Raw genomic sequence first — 17,090 nt, forward strand, 5'->3', positions numbered from 1 at the left:
ATGACCAATGCTTTGATTTCCGAGTTGGTACATGTTTACACGTTGAGCGCGTCTTCTTTGCCTAAAAAAGCCTCTCGATTTCAGGATCAATCGGTTCTAATGGCTCTTCAGGGTTGTTTCTGGTCATGTACCTAGAGAAACAAATGAAAAACAAATAAGGAAAGTAAAAAGGAAAGCTAAGTGAAAAGAAAATATGAATAAGTAAAATAAAAATGCTATGACAAATCAATTTAACTTCTAGTTGCCAATTCCCCGGCAACGGCGCCAAAAACTTATCCGCTCGGTATGAGTACTATAAATGAGTGCAGATGTGTGTGCAAGTATACACAATCGAACAAGTAATAAAGTGATAAATAGAGTATCGTCTCCACAGGGAATTGGAGAAGTCAAATAGGTTTGTGTCAAGGAACTTTACTTTGTCACCTAAGTAAAGTTAGTGATGTTATATACAAATGAAAATGTTATGGCAAAATGGAATGACTGATGTGGAAATGGAATGATGGCAGAGTGGTAACAATTGATTATGTTGTGACAAATTAAATTGTGATGCATGCAAACAAATGGAAATGTCAAGGCAAAATAAAATGCAAGTACTAGATTTAATATATATATATAGGACTTTAGCTTTCTCACACGACAAGCAACTATGGGAATGAGCGATGGGAGTCACTAGGAAAATCTAAGTCTATTTCTCCGAATGATATTTCTTCTATGCTTAAACTGCCCAACAGAGTCTACTGAAGTGCCCTATGCTATCGCTAGTAAGGGACTCGACAGATTGAAGATGCCCTAGCAAAACTGATTGGTGTAAGCCCCTACAGTGATCATATTGGTCCAGATAACAGGATATGTCTCGACAATACCTTTTTGTGGCTGCATTAACATCTAACCTATCAGCTATGCTCTACTCCTTTTAGTCGAATAAAATCATATCCTTATCTCTCTAAGGTGGATTATGCCTAGTTACTACCTAGAATCCCTTGTTTATGTGGTTCCTCCCTAGTTTCTCTTGAATACTAAGGATATTTTGCCAAGATATTCTCTCGAACCCAACGAACCTCTTAAGAAAAGGCTACTCTCGTAGCTCCTACAACCTTTAGGCTTTACGTTTCATAAACAAAATAGAATAAAGCATAGCAAAACAACCATTCATTAAAATAAAAACTTAAACATTCAAGTGAACTCCCACCAAATAGGATTAGCTCATGGTGGGGTTCAAAATAAACAAGCACAAAGCAAGTATCATTCGTTCCTTACAACCCAATAATAAAATATGAAAGCAAAGAACTAAGGGAGGAGAGAAATCCTTCGATGTGCACTGCCCAATGCTTTCCTTGGCCACCAAGCACTGCTCCTAGCGAACTAGCTCCTCTCGAATGCTCAGGACGTCACTCCCTCCGGCTTGTCAAGGAGAAATGCCACGGCAAGTAGGATTGCCAGAGAAAGATGATACATTATCTCTCTAACTTTTTAAGCTCAAATCTGGGTGGAACCAAAGTGTTCTTCCATATGGCTTCATCCTTTATTTATAGGGGGAAAATTAACCTTTGAACTAAGAGTTAATTTTCCCAACCCATGGTTAAATTGCTTGGGAGTCGGGCAAGATAGGTGATGATACAACTTGGGTAGCTGGCATGAGTGACCGGTATAATCCCGTTGCTAGCGTCCAAGGATAGATAGGATCTGCAGGGTCAGGTAGAGTCATCAGTAGAATCGGCGGTTGCAGTGCCGGTCCCTCCAGGCAGATCTCCGAGGTGGATTTCTCGGGCAGAGCTCTCGGACAATTGGACACAGATGGCTTCAAAAATATCTTCTCGCACTTTAAGCACTTATGAAATGCCAGTTGAACTTGGAAAATTCATTTTACTCAGCAATCTCCTTATGTCACGACATTTTCTTTCCTCTTTTCCTTGCTCTCAATACATACACTTCATCAGACAAGTACCTTTCCCATAAGGCAGCACTGCTGTAAAAATAAAATGCCACAGCAAACCGAAATCCACCACATGCAACTAAATGCTTATAAATGCCTCTACATGATCCTAAATGAGCCTTTAGACATTCAATAACTTAAGTTAAAATGTCGAAAAATATGGCCTTTTACATAGTTATCAAGAAGCTATGACAATGAAATTTGATATTGAAAAATTCAATGGGAGAAATTTCTCATTGTGGAAATTGAAGATGAAGGTCATCCTGAGAAAAAACGGTTGTCTAGCACCTATCAGTGAAAGGCCGATAGATTTCACATATGACAAAAAATGGATCGAGATGGACGGGAATGCTATGACAAACTTTCATCTAGCATTAGCAAATGAAATATTGTGAAGCATCGAGGAGAAGAAGACAACAAAGGAGATATGAGATCATCTCACCAAATTGTATGAGGCCACATCGTTGCACAATAAAATTTTCCTTAAGAGGAAATTGTACACTCTCCATATGCCATAATTTACTTCAGTGACGAAGCACTTAAACATGTTGAACACCTTATTTTCTCAGCTTACATCATTATGATGTACAATAGGAGAACAAGAACATGCTGAACTTCTACTTCAAAGTGTACATGATTCATATGATCAACTCATCTTCAACTTGATAAACAATAATGTCACCAGTCTAGTCTTCGAGGACATTGCAGCTGTTTTTCTACAAGAAGAAAATCGGCGCAAGAACAAGGAAGGCAGACAAGTAAATCTGCAACAAGTAGAAGCATTGACAACGATGAGAGGGAGATCAACAGAATGTGGCCAAAGCAGCAGTCACAAACATGGTAAGATCGAAGTCGATGAGCAAGAAGAATTTAAAGTGTTACATCTGTGGAAAGAAGGGTCACTTGAAGAATGATTGTTGGAGTCTAAATAAAAACTCCAATCCACAAGGCAATACCGTAAACACTTCAAATAATGGAGATGCTCTATGCTGTGAAGCGTCAACCACCGTGGAAGGTAGAAAGAGATATACAGATATATGACTCATTGAATCGGGAGCTACATATCACATGACCTCAAGAAGAGAATGGTTCCATCATTATGAACATATCTCAGGAGGATCTGTATATAGTTGCAATAATCATGCCTTAGAGATCTTTTGGCGTAGGAACCATCAAATTGAAGATGTATGATGAAACAATTAAAGTTATTCGAGATGTGCAGCACGTGAAAGGCCTGAAGAAAAATTTATTATCCTACGAATTGTTGGATAATAATGCAAGAAAGATTGAAACACGAAAAGAAATCATGAAGGTGTTCCGTGGAGTGTTTGTGGTGCTGAAAGGCGAAAAGATAGCTGCAAACTTGTACATGCTGAAGAGAGAGACTTTGCTAGAAGCAGAAGCCTCTGTTGCCTCATGTAGTTCAGATTCTGCAATGCTATGGCATCAGAAACTTAGACACATGTCAGAACAAGAAATGAAAGTCCTTGTGCCTTGTGGAGTAAAAGCTACTTCCAGCCTTAACAAAGGTATCACTTACTTTGTGTGAGCATTTCATAACAAGTAAGCAGCACCGGTTGAAATTCAACACGTCAAATTCTAGAGGCAAAAGTGTTCTAGAATTGGTTCACTCTGACGTATGGCAAGCACCAGTTACATCCCTAGGTGGAGAAAAATGTTTTGTCTCATTTATTGATGACTACTCAAGGAGATATTGGGTGTACCATATTAAGAAGAAGTCAGATGTGTTTTCAACTTTCAAAAACTTCAAAGCGCGGGTGAAACTTGATTCTGGAAATAAGATCAATTATTTCAGAATAGATAATTGAGGAGAATATACAAGCGAATAATTTGATGACTTTTGTAGGAAAGAAGACATTAAAAGATAGTTCACAGTGGCGAACACTCCTCAATAAAATGGAGTGGCACAGCGGATGAACATAACCTTGTTAGAAAGAACAAGAGCAATGTTCAGGGATGTATGCCTAGAAAAATCATTCTGGGCAGAAGCAGTCAATACCGCATGTTATTTGGTTAATCGAGCTCCATCAACTGCAATAGAGCTGAAGACACTAATGGAGATGTGGACTGGTAAACCAGCTGATTATTCAAACCTCCATGTATTTGGAAGTATAGTGTACGTGATGTACAACTCCCAAGAAATTTCGAAGTTAGATCCAAAATCCAGGAAATGCAAATTCTTGGGGTATGTTGATGGAGTAAAGGGGTATCACTTGTGGGATTCCACTGCCCGCAAAGTGATCATCAACATAGATGTTATCTTTGTAGTAGATAAACTACAAAGAAAATAAGACAATGATAGCGCTGAAAAGTCAGAGACTACACAGATACATGTGGAAAAAAAGCTTGAACAAAGAGATTTTTCTGAAGCAAAACCATCACAATGATGAATAAGAACCAGAGAGTTCTGAAGCTCCAACAACTCGTCAATCAGATCGTGTGAGAAGATGTCCCAATTGGTACTCAGATTATGTTATAGAAGGTAATATTGTATACTGCCTTTTAACAGAGGACGGTGAGCCATCAATGTTCCAGGAGGCAATAAACAGCTCATATGCTTCACTGTGGATGATGGCGATGCAAGAAGAAACCGAAGCCCTTCATAAAAATAATACATGAGACCTTGTGCCACTACCACAAGGAAGAAAGCCAATTGGTAACAAATGGGTCTTCAAAATCAAGCGAAATGGTGACGATCAAGTGGAGAGGTATCGTGCAAGACTAGTGGTCAAAGGATATGCTCAAAAAGAAGGTATTGATTTCATTGAAATTTTTTCTCCTGTGGTTCGACTAACAACAGTTCGATTAGTCTTGGCAATGTGTGCTACATTGAATTTACATCTAGAACAACTAGATGTTAAAATAACTTTTCTTCATGGAAATCTTGAAGAAGAAATTTACATGCTCCAACCTGAAGGTTTTGAAGAAAAAGAAAAGAAGAACTTGGTTTGTAGGTTGAACAAATCTCTGTACAATCTAAAGTAGGAGTCGAGGTGTTGGTATAAGAGATTTTATTCCTTCATTATGTGCCTTGGATACAACAGACTTAATGCAGACCCTTGTGCTTATTTCAAGAGGTCTGGTGATAACAATTTTGTTATATTGTTGTTGTATGTGGATGACATGTTGGTTGCAGGACCCAAAAAAGATCATATTGAATAATTGAAGGCAAAACTAGCTAGGGAATTTGAAATGAAGGACTTGGGATCAGCAAACAAGATTCTAGGGATACAAATTTACCGAGACAGAAGTAATAGGAAGATTTGGCTTTCACAAAAGAATTACTTGAAGAAGATCTTGTTAAGATTCAACATGCAAGATTGTAAGCCAATTTCTACCCCTCTTCATATTAACTTCAAATTATCCTCCAGTATGAGTCCTAGCAATGAAGAAGAGAGGATGAAGATGTCTCGAGTACCGTATGCATCGACAATGGGAAGTTTAATGTTCGCTATGATATGCACAAGACCAGACATTGCACAAGCAGTGGGAGTGGTTAGTCGGTACATGGCGAATCCAGGCAAAGAGCATTGGAATACAGTAAAGAGGATCTTGAGATACATCAAAGGGACCTTAAATGTTGCATTATGTTACGGAGGATCAAACTTACTATTCAATGGGTATGTAGATTCTGACTATGCAGGGGATTTGGATAAAAGCAAATCTACTACAGGATATGTGTTCAAAATTGCTGGTGGAGCTATAAGCTGGGTTTTAAAATTGCAGTCAGTTGAGGCTACGTCAACAACAAAAGCAGAATATATAGCAACTACACAAGCCAGTAAAGAAGCAATTTGGTTGAAGATGCTATTGGAGGAGCTTGGGCACAATCAAGAGTATGTTTCTCTGTTTTGTGACAATCAAAGCGCCTTGCATCTAGTAAGGAATCCAGCATTTCATTCAAGGACAAAGCACATACGAGTTCAGTACCATTTCATTCGTGAAAAGGTGGAAGAATGGACGATAGATATGCAGAAGATTCATACCAAAGACAACATAGCAGATTTCATGACAAAGGTGATCAACACTGATAAATTTACCTGATGTCGATCCTCCTGTGGCCTATTAGAGACGTAAGCAACATAAAGGTACAAGGTAGAAAGAATGGTGTGAAAATATGATTGTTCCAATCAAATCTTTAAGTGGGAGATTGTTGACTAGCACCGAAAGGTGCATAAATTAATGCACCAAAAGATGCATGGCCCCTTTTGTTGAAAATGTAAAATGGGATAATTCAATTTAGTCACTAAACTTGTAACACCCATAACCCGTATAATTATACCTATACAGATTATAGATGTCACCCGTATTTTCTGGAACCATTCCATAATTTAAGAGCGATTTAAAATTTATTTCTTTAAAATGGTAACTAATATTATAAAAATACCATATCATAAAAAGTAAGTTTCGTTATAACCAATTTAATTCAAAAGATTTTTTTATGAATAGTGAATAGTACCCGTGAACAGTGAACAGTGGGAGAATCGATTCCCTGTAGTAGGGGAATCGGTACCCCAAAAATTTACATATAAATTCATAAAAATTAACCTTTCATCACTATAAAAATTTCCAAAATTAATTCAACAAATAAATTGAACATTTTCAAATTACATGCCACTCTCTAAAATCAAATTTCACAATATGATGTCTTACTGATATTGAAATATACCTCTCGATGCTTGATGTCGTTCTGAACTCTTTATTTTTATTCTTTGCTTTTTACCTACGCGTGAAAATCATCACACGCTAAGTATAAACTTAGTGAGGCAATTAAACCATTTAACAGTGCAATACAATTCATGCATGATTTTCAATGTCAAAAATCAAATTTCCATAAAATCATTTTAATAACATATCCAATATTTTACCATGATCAAAATAACATAAAATCTCTTACAATTTATCCATAAGCTTGTAGGCTTATTTTACCAAAATACTTATCATTTAAAATTCCATAAGCTCGTAAGCTTATTTTTTTTACCAATACACTTGCCATTATTTCATAAACATATAATATAGGAAATAACCATAAACAATAGACAATAGCCCAATATACAACCCTGAGGACCCTGGGTACACGAGTCAAATATAAGCACCGTAGTGCTATCCGAGTATGACACATAAGGTCGTGTCCACCATCTGTACTAGGTATCCTTAAGTACAGTCCCGAATATGACACATAAGGTCGTGCCCACCATATACACTAGGTATCCTTTAGTGTATTCCCGAATATGCAACATGCTGCTGAACTCTATGGCATGCCAACTATACCCTGTCCCTCAATGACTTACTTGGGCATACAGTCTAATTTATTTGTTCCATCCATGGCAAAGTATATTATCAATATTTAACAATGGGGCAGTTCATACCCGAAATAACATTCATGGTAAAAAAATCATATGCAAAAATCAGTGATCAATGAATTTTAATTTCATCCTCTGACATATCAATGTCAATTTATAAAAAATGATATAAAATCATGCAGATATAAACAAGGTCGTCTTATCGCAAGTCTTCCTTATGATGTATAAAACATCCATGTATAATTTCATGCATGTATTACACTCACCTTGACACTTTATAATTTTTCCAAAATTTAAGCCTCACTATGGTTCCACAATAAACTCTCTTGATTTGCTTCAATCACAAATCAACCACGATCTATATAAATCGCAAATTCATAATAATCCATATGTTAGTATTTTACTAACATAAATACATTCCATCATATCTCCATACTATATTTGAAATTTATCATCTAACAAAATATTCAACTCTAATAATCCTTATAACATTGGAACCAACTTTTCCAATTTACTCAAAATAGTCTTCACCATTTACCACTTAAATTCTTAATACCAATAATTCCAACATTGAAATTATTCCATCAAATGCTTTTACAAAAGCATAAATACATTTAAGTACCCCAACTATGCAATTATTGTACTTAAATCACCAATCATTTCAATCTTCCCAAAATAATCAATTTCACATCTAACTCTCATTTTAATTCCAAAACAACATTTTCCAGCATAGTATATCAGTTATAAAACACTTATACAACAACCCACCAATTTCCATATTCAGACAATTCGTACTACCTTCAAAGAATCGTTATTATGTATTTATATACACACTAGAATTCAATTCTGTTTCTTCCGTTAAAAACTAGACTCGAATACGAATCTATCCATATAAATAAATCCTTCTAATTCATTATGTATAATTTATGATGAATTTTCAAAGTTGACCAACAGAATCTGTTTTACAGAATCTGCTGTCCGATTTTTCTGACCTTTCCTTGGTTAAAAATTCATATATCTTTGTATACACCTTGAAATTGACCCCCGTTTGTTTTAAACGAAACTAGATCAATATATGAACATAATATATAAAAATAATCTTGAAATTATTTTTATATAATTTCTTGTGAATTTTCGAACCTACTGTCAGATTTAAAAAATCCAAACTGTTTTCTTTAACTTCATTCTTAGGTTCTTCATCATTTCTTACAACCAATTCTTTAAAATCACTAAACTCTTCAAAACCCATAAAACACAAGAATCAAAATCCCCTTTCATCAACTCAAGATGAACTTGAACACTAATAATAGCATGCAATATTGGTACCAAAAGATAGCGTTTTTCACATATAACAATTTTCTATTTTCAACATACTCAAAATCCTAAGAAAATTGCTTAAAAATTTGAGTTGAAGATTTCTCACAGAAAATTGCTTAAAAAATTGAGTTGAAGATTTCTCACCCTTTGAAGCAGCCCACGTCTGGTTTGAAAAAGAAGAAAGCAAATTTGGATGAAATTTAGGAAACATTTCATCTTAATTTACATAATATCCCACTTTAAATGAATATAAATTTCATTAATTGGGATAAGACCAAATCACCCTTAATAAATCTTCTTATCACCAAAAACCATGACAACTCATTCTTATTATATTTCAAAGTCAAATTTGAATTATTTTGACTATAAATTCTGAAATTCCCCTTGAATTTTCAAAATTTGCGTTTTAGTCACTAAATTCCACTGTTTCGGTTAAATATGAAAAACTGCACATTTCCAAACCAAATTTCTCTGATCCAAAATATTAAAATAATATTTCCAACCATCTTATAACATCCTTCAAATTTTTGTAAAATTCCAACTCGATCTGAATTACCGATTCCTTATCGGCTTTAACCCTGTTCGGGTTGTTTCTAGTGAACAAGTCCCCCCCTCAAACACCTTTTCTCTCTCTCTCTCTCTCTCTCTCTCTCTCTCTCACACACACACACACGCGCGCGCACACACAATAAGCATACATGCAAACACACCATGGAATTTGCCTAATATGTACGCTCATGCATTCACATTTATCATTCGTATACATTAATTTTCCTGTCTTAAGAAGTGAAAAATACAAAATAACATGTTGGTTCATAGGTTCAAGCTGTATACAATGCTATGAGGAGAGATAACCGGATGAAATACTTGTAATACAATCTTCATTCTTCTTTCCTTTTTCTATGTAGAAAATGTGATCATGTCTAGGTCAATTTTATTTTTGTTCTCGATTTTCCTTTTAGTTTCTCGAGTGGTTAGCTTATGTTCTTTGATTAACCAAAAGGGCACCATCATATAGGCACAGTGAATCATCGTTGAAATATGTATGTAACACTTTGTTAAGACATGATGTCAGTCTGTATTTGATTTTGTATAGGGTATTCATTTTGTTAACCAGAAATTAGTATGCAAACAGTATACAATGTTTCATACCATTCTAGTCATACTTTGAAGATAAATGTGTGTACATATATTATCAACCCATCGATTAAGATCTCTCTGCTCGTTCTAGCCACACCGATAGGAGACACAAAATTTTGGCTTCCTCTTCGAGGAAATGTCAGGAATTGTGGTTCGGTTGAAGTTGAGGTTTCTGAAACAATCGATTTGTTGCATGCTTCTTTTTCTTTTCATTTTGTTACAGTGTTCTTGATCTCGACATCTGTCGTAGTAGACTTACTTAATCTTCTTCATGCTTCACTCAAGATGATCTATTTCCTCCACAAATTTTTCATTCTCCATTGACGACGACGCTCCTAAATTAAGGGCTAAGTTTTGCACTTTGGTGTTGTCGGTGCTCCTTTGAGATCTTCACTCTTGAGCTGCTAGGCAAAGGGGGGACTTGAAGAGTTCTTCCTATTGACTAGCACCGAAAGGTGCATAAATTAATGCATCGAAAGGTGCATAAATTAATGCACCGAAAGGTGCATGACCCCTTTTGTTGAAAATGTAAAATGAGATAATTCAATTTAGTCACTAAACTTTAGGGTATTTACAAATTAGTCCTTTGGCTTCAACTATAAATACCCTAGCTCATTTAGCTTCAAAATCATCCCAAAGTATTCTAGATTTCTTCCAATACTAGAGAATTTAGAGAGTTTCTTGAGAGTTGTTTTCTCTTTTTTATCAAGAGAGAATTATCATTGTTTTCTCCTTGGTAGATCGAGAGAAGTTGTATTTCCTATTTTCTCATAGTGAAATTCTTCTACTGTTGCATGTGGTTTTTACCCTATATTATTTAGGGGTTTTCCACGTAATTTTGTCTATTTTATCTTCATTTTTATTTTTTCAAATTATCAGTTACGTTTTTGCTCTATCCGATAGCCGTCTTCCGTAACAATTAGTATCAGAGCCAAATTTGAGTATGTAATATCTGCTTATTGTCTTTGTGGTTGCCACAAAAGGTGGATCCTCCAACATAAGAAAATAAGAAGTTATTACCCATTCTTTGAAGGTTCCAGAGAACTATTCACTATAGTGAAATAGTGGGAGCTATCCGTAATAGAAGTGTCTGCTCGGTATGAGTACTATAAATGAGTGTGGATGTGTGTGCAAGTAGACACAATCAAACAAGTAATAAAGTGATAAATAGAGTATCGTCTCCATAGGGAATTGGAGAAGTCAAATAGGTTTGTCAAAGCACTTTACTTTGTCACCTAAGTAAAGTTAGTGATGGTATATACAAATGAAAATGTTATGGCAAAATGGAATGACTGATGTGGAAATGGAATGATGGCAGAGTGGTAAAATTTGATTATGTTGTGACAAATTAAATTGTGATGCATGTAAACAAACGGAAATGTTAAGGCAAAATAAAAAATTACTGGATTTAATATATATATATATAGGACTTTAGCTTTCTCAAACGACAACCAGCTATGGGAATGAGCGATGGGAGTCACTAAGAAAATCTAAGTCTATTTCTCTGAATGATATTTCTTCTATGCTTAAACTGCCCGATAGAGTCTACTGAAGTGCCCTATGTTATCTTTAGTAAGGGACTCGACAGATTGAAGATGCCCTGGAAAAATCGATTGGCGTAAGCCCCTGCAGTGATCCTATTGGTCCAGATAACAAGATATGTCTTGGCAATACCTTTTTGCGGCCGCATTAACATCTAACCTATCGGCTATGCTCTACTCTTTTTAGTCGAATAAAATCCTATCCTTATCTCTAAGGTGGATTAGGCCTAGTTACTACTTAGAACCCATTGTTTATGTGGTTTCTCCCTAGTTTCTCTCGAATACTAAGGATATTTTTCCAAGGTATTCTCTCGAACCCAACAAACCTCCTAAGGAAATGTTACTCTCGTAGCTCCTACAACCTTAAGGCTTTACGTTTCATAAACAAAACAGAATAAAGCATAACAAAGCAATCATTCATTAAAATAAAAACTTAAACATTCAAGTGAACTCCCACCAAATAGGATTAGCTCATGGTGGGGTTCGAAATAAACAAGCACAAAGCAAGTATCATTCATTCCTTACAACCCAATAACAAAGTATAAAAGCAAAGAACTAAGGGAGGAGAGAAAGCCTTCGACGTGCACTGCCCAATGCTTCCCTCGGCCACCAGGCACTGCTCCTAGAGAACTAGCTCCTCTCGGATGCTCAGGATGCCACTCCCTCTGGCTTGTCAAGGAGAAATGCCACGGCAAGTAGGATTGTCATAGAAAGATGATACATTCTCTCTCTAACTTTTTAAGCTCAAATCTGGGTGGAACCAAAGTCTTCTTCCATATGGCTTCATCCTCTATTTATAGGGGAAAATTAACCCTTGAACTAAGAGTTGACTTTCCCAACCCATGGTTAAATTGCTTGGGAGTCGGGCAAGATAGGTGATGATACAGCCCGGGTAGCTGGCATGAGTGACTGGCATAATCCCGTTGCAGGCTCCCAAGGACAAAAAGGATCTGCAGGGTCAGGCGACATCATCAGCAGAATTGGCGATTATAGTGCTGGTCCCTCCAAGCGGATCATCGAGGTGGATTTATCGGGCAGAGTTCTCGGACAGTTGGATACAGCTGGCTTCAAAAATATATTCTCACACTTTAAGCACTTTTGAAATACCGGTTGAACTTGGCAAATTCATTTTGTTCAACAATCTTCTTATGTCACGTCATTTTCTTTCCTTTTTTCCTTGCTCTCAATACCTGCACATAATCAGACAAGTACCTTTCTCATAAGGCAACACTGCTGTAAAAATAAAATGCCACGGCAAATCAAAATCCACTACATGCAACTAAATGCTTCTAAATGCCTCTACATGATCCTAAATGAGCCTTTAGACATTCAATAACTTAAGTTAAAAGGTCCCAAAATATGGCCTTTTACAGATTTATCACACCCCCAAACTTAATTTATTGCTTATCCTCAAGCAATGGATAGTAAATAGCAAAACAAAAATACCATGACAAGTTCAGAAGCCAAATAGTTTCATGGAATAAAATTTCAGCCCTCAGCACATATGGCTTCAACATGCTAGACTAGTTTGAGAAATCAAGTACTGTCCCCTTGGGCAAGATTCTTTGTGTGAGTGTTTGCGTGTTTGTATCCAATTCATGCTTAACAAACCTAAAAATTTTCTAAGCAAGCTTTCTTAATTTGCCACGATATTTACAAATTTTACTCCCACATTGTTTTCTTTTCTTTCATTAATTCTACTACGAGGGGTGTCAGCCTATCACACCTACCATCCCACACTCTAGGTGAAAGGGAGCATACCTTCCACCCTCGAGCTAGTCAGGTAGAGTCATCCTGTTACATCTCTTTCATTCACTCATATGCCATGGCATAGTGGAGTATCCCTCTACAGATATGCCTAGGCATTTATTCTCAACTTCATTTCAAACATTTTTTTTTATTTTTTTCAGGAGTTTTCAACATTAAAAGTTTTATGTCATGGCATTTAAAAAATTCTTTTAAAGAAAATTTCCAAGTTTCTTAAGAATGGAAAACATACAATCGTGTTTTCAAAGATTTCAAAGAAACCAATCCTAGAGTTGGTTCTATCATCCTCAACCAGTAATGTACATTCTATCATAGCCATCAAAATCATCATCATCATCGAGCATCATTAACTAATTCCAGAAAACTGTTCAAACATTTACTAATGTCATGACATATTTATTTTACTATTACTATCATGCAATGATTGCAATAACCCTACTTCCCCCAAACTTGAGAAAAGTATTGTCCCCAATGCGTACTACAACTAAGGAAAATGAGAACTACATACTATTAATGTAATGTAAAATACAAGGTACCTTGTATTTAAATGGGTGGTGGTGCAGCGGTCGCGCGGCGAGTGCGCTTTCTCAGCTTGGCGGGGCTAGAATGTTCAGAGTCAGAAGCCGGTGCGGCTGGAGGAGTGCTAGGTCCCTCTGGGATGGTTGGGAGGGGGCTCTTCACGCTGAGATGCTTTCCTGAGGTGGCGTCGGCTCTGACGCAAAGGAGCTTGCCGTGGCATCTCGGATTGGGACTCCTCAGTTGACTTGGTGGGCTGTGTACTTCATGGTGTGCTTCATCCATAGGCGCGGAAGGTTGCGACATATGAGGATGTTCGACCGCCAGGGGTTCAACGAATTGTTGTGGTTCCGGGATATTGGTGAGTTGGAGGTTGGCTTCTTGATCAGCATCAGGAAAGATGTGTCAACTGTAGGAGGATTTTGCAAAAATACACTAAATTGTAATTATCTTAAAACTATATATAATTGTGTATGATATTGAATGAAGTTGAATGCTTACCCTAAGGAGATACAAGAAGTTTGGAACATATGACAGTGAAAGAAAGAAGAGAATGTTATGAGGAAGTAGAGAGAGGGCAAGTTCTCAGGGGACCTTATCTTAGAAGTTGGAACGCGGTTCACAGCCCCATCCGATGCGTCGAATATAATCTTATGCTTACTAACTCCCGCTGATTAGGTACGGACCGAAAGCCATTAGTTTCTATGACAGTCCAAAAAGCAAAACCTCAATTTCTATTTTTACGTTACTTTTCTTTGGGTTTTTTAAGCATAAATTCCATTTGGAAACTTCATTGCATTGGATCATTCAAACCATTATCTATATGCAAAATTATTCCATGCACTAACTATATATAAAGAAGAGACTTTGGCCCTCGTTAACAACAACCCAACCCATTCTTCGTCTTCTTCTTTTTCTTCCACCTCAAGCTGATCTTTGCTTAGATTATACTTTAATGGAAACCACTCAGAAGAAGAAAGGCCTCTTCAAAAGCAAATTACCCAAGTCCAACCCATTCTCTCGCCTCGCCACAAAGGCTAGCAGCGCTAGCCCAAAGGTCTCACCCTCGACAACCGGCCAGAACATGGCAAAGGTCAACTATTCCAAGACTCCGATGGTGTCCAAGCAACCCACCGGTTTCGATCAACACGAGGCAGTATCTTACTTTAAGTCACCTAGCTTCTACGACCACAACGGCTATGCCAATCAAACATGGGGTCGCGTTGACCAGGGATTCAAATTGCAGTTGTGGTCGCGTTTATCGCGGTTGCGGACGTAACGGATGCTATCGTGGCCACTGCAGATATCGCGGACATGAATCTTTTTGAAATTCACAAAACTTATTATAAAATATAATAATTATAATTATAATTATAAAAAATACTTTTAATGATTTTTAAAGTATTTTCTAACACTTATATACTTTTATTAATACATAAACACAATTTATTTAATTTTATGTGGTAAATTCATAAGGCCATAACAATAACCCAAATACTCCATTCTATTTAAATTTATATGGTTCTTTTAGGTCCAAACTTCAAACACAAAAAGCCTAAAAATTAAAAATAAATAATAATAATAAGAAGAAGAAGAAATAAAACATAAAAAAATCTTTAAATCCCTAGCCTAAGGAACGGGTAAAGATTTCTTATTTTTTTTTCCAAATGCATCTCTTTTCTTTTCTTTGTTACATTTCTTAATTTTTTTCTTGTTATTTTTACCAAAAAGATCCACAAAACTACAAAAATTGATGAATTTGTGAAGATTTTTTGTCAAAATATTTTCATACCTATGTTGGTTGTTGCATGTTACAAGAAGCAAAAAGGAAGAATTTAAAACAATCAGGTATTTTATTTACTTGAAACTGTGAGATTCTCTTCAAAGTGAAAGTTTTTTTCCCTTCTGATTTTTCTTTGATTTTGAGTTTGGGACAACGAAATTTGAGAGGATTTTTGAAGTTGCAAGAAAAAAAAATTCATATTTCAATTTGGGGTTGCTTTTGCTTTTATATTTTGTACCGATTCTAAAATTGTGAATTTGTGATTACTTTTTTTTCTTCAGTTTTGATGTAAAGTAAACTGATTTTACAGAATATACATAGAATATATTTTTGATGTAAAGTAAACTGATCTCCAAAGAAAGGTATACCATTAATTATCTTAATTAATTAATTATAAGATTAATTCTTTAAATTCCATTATCTTTAACGCAAGAACATCTTCTTAATGAAGCCAATAATACCCTAAAACAAAGGGTAAGCTTTATCTCTTATTATATAAAATTCACTCCAATCCAATAATTAATATTTTTTTCTTATAATTTAGAGTCGAAAACTTAGTAAAAAAATTGAAAATCAAAATAAATATATTCTTTTTATAATCGAAACGAAATCAAACTAGATTCAATGAAAACCGAAACTGAATTACGGTTCGAATCGGTTTAATACAGTTAGTGGAAGGGTACCAAGTAAATCCACTACAGCTGAATCCAAATGCAGCGGAAGATGTAGGCTATGGCCGTCAACCAGTTCATCATCAGCCTCGTCATGGTGATGCCTTCTTCCATCCGTTGGACTGTGAGCCAACTTTACAAATCGGGTATGCAAATTTCGATTCGATTTTCTAAAGAAGCGCTGTAATTCGAATCAATTTCCGATTTTCTTGATCTTTAATTTCCAATTATAGATACCAGCATGATCCGATGTCGGTCGTCACTGCGACAGGCCCCGAGTGTGAGTAACTATATGACTGGTTGGTTAGCATAGATATGAAGGGGAAGAAACCATGGGTATGGATTTCTTCAGAAGAAACTACTTTATGTTATTCCATGAAAACAAATAGGTATACTGTCATGGATTTATTATTATTGTTATTATTATAAGCTTTGTGTTTTTACTTAGTATGCACTATAAGAAGCTCAGTGCGTCTTTGTAAGAAGATTACTTCCAACTTTTTCTTTGAGATTAATCTTTAATTAGTTTTAATGGAAAATTAGTTCGATTTTTTTATTGATACGAGGAGGAGATGATTGTATTTCGTTCTTCCGCTGAAGCATAATATCAAGTCATTACAACGTCAATGAATAAACAGAGTATGATTAAAATGTATCAAACTGTTAATTTGATTCATTGATATCTCATACATCCTCCCTCTAACCATACCGTATTTGTCCATTGAAGGTGGATGTATGAGATATCGATGGTGCATGAGGTCAATCACCCCTATATTAGATATTGAAGTTAGAAGTTCGACCGGAAATGAAATAATGCATCCAAAATGATTGTGAGAAAAGAATATACCGAAGTAGAAATTTTTTTGCTGAAAAAAATGATGAGGAAAGTTGAACAAAATCATTTAAAAAAGTAAAGTAACACATGTCACTCATCTATTTGTTAATTTATACCACGCCAGCAATCTACAATAGCAATGGGAGATATGGGTGATGACAAGAAAGTTGAGTGGGCAAATTGATAGTAAATATTTTTAAATCTACACAATGTTTGATAAAGTATAGTTGAGTGGCCAAAGTGGTTTTTGACCAATAAAATCT

General features: G+C 35.9%; 1 protein-coding gene across 1 annotated transcript in view; it reads left to right on the plus strand.

Annotated features, from left to right (window-relative positions):
* The window catches only part of LOC120150310 (agamous-like MADS-box protein MADS4), a 100,649-nt gene extending 84,243 nt beyond the window's left edge, over positions 1-16,406 (plus strand). The window contains exons 6-8 of the mRNA XM_039163000.1: positions 15,754-15,795; positions 15,990-16,138; positions 16,226-16,406. Of these exons, the coding sequence (XP_039018931.1) occupies positions 15,754-15,795; positions 15,990-16,138; positions 16,226-16,280 (246 nt within the window). The 3' untranslated portion in view covers positions 16,281-16,406. The remainder of the gene's footprint in view (positions 1-15,753; positions 15,796-15,989; positions 16,139-16,225) is intronic.
* The last annotated feature ends 684 nt before the right edge of the window (positions 16,407-17,090 follow it).

Source organism: Hibiscus syriacus, unplaced genomic scaffold (genome assembly GCF_006381635.1).
Source record: "Hibiscus syriacus cultivar Baekdansim isolate YM2019G1 unplaced genomic scaffold, ASM638163v2 tig00111022_pilon, whole genome shotgun sequence".
In the NCBI taxonomy this organism is placed as follows: domain Eukaryota; kingdom Viridiplantae; phylum Streptophyta; class Magnoliopsida; order Malvales; family Malvaceae; genus Hibiscus; species Hibiscus syriacus.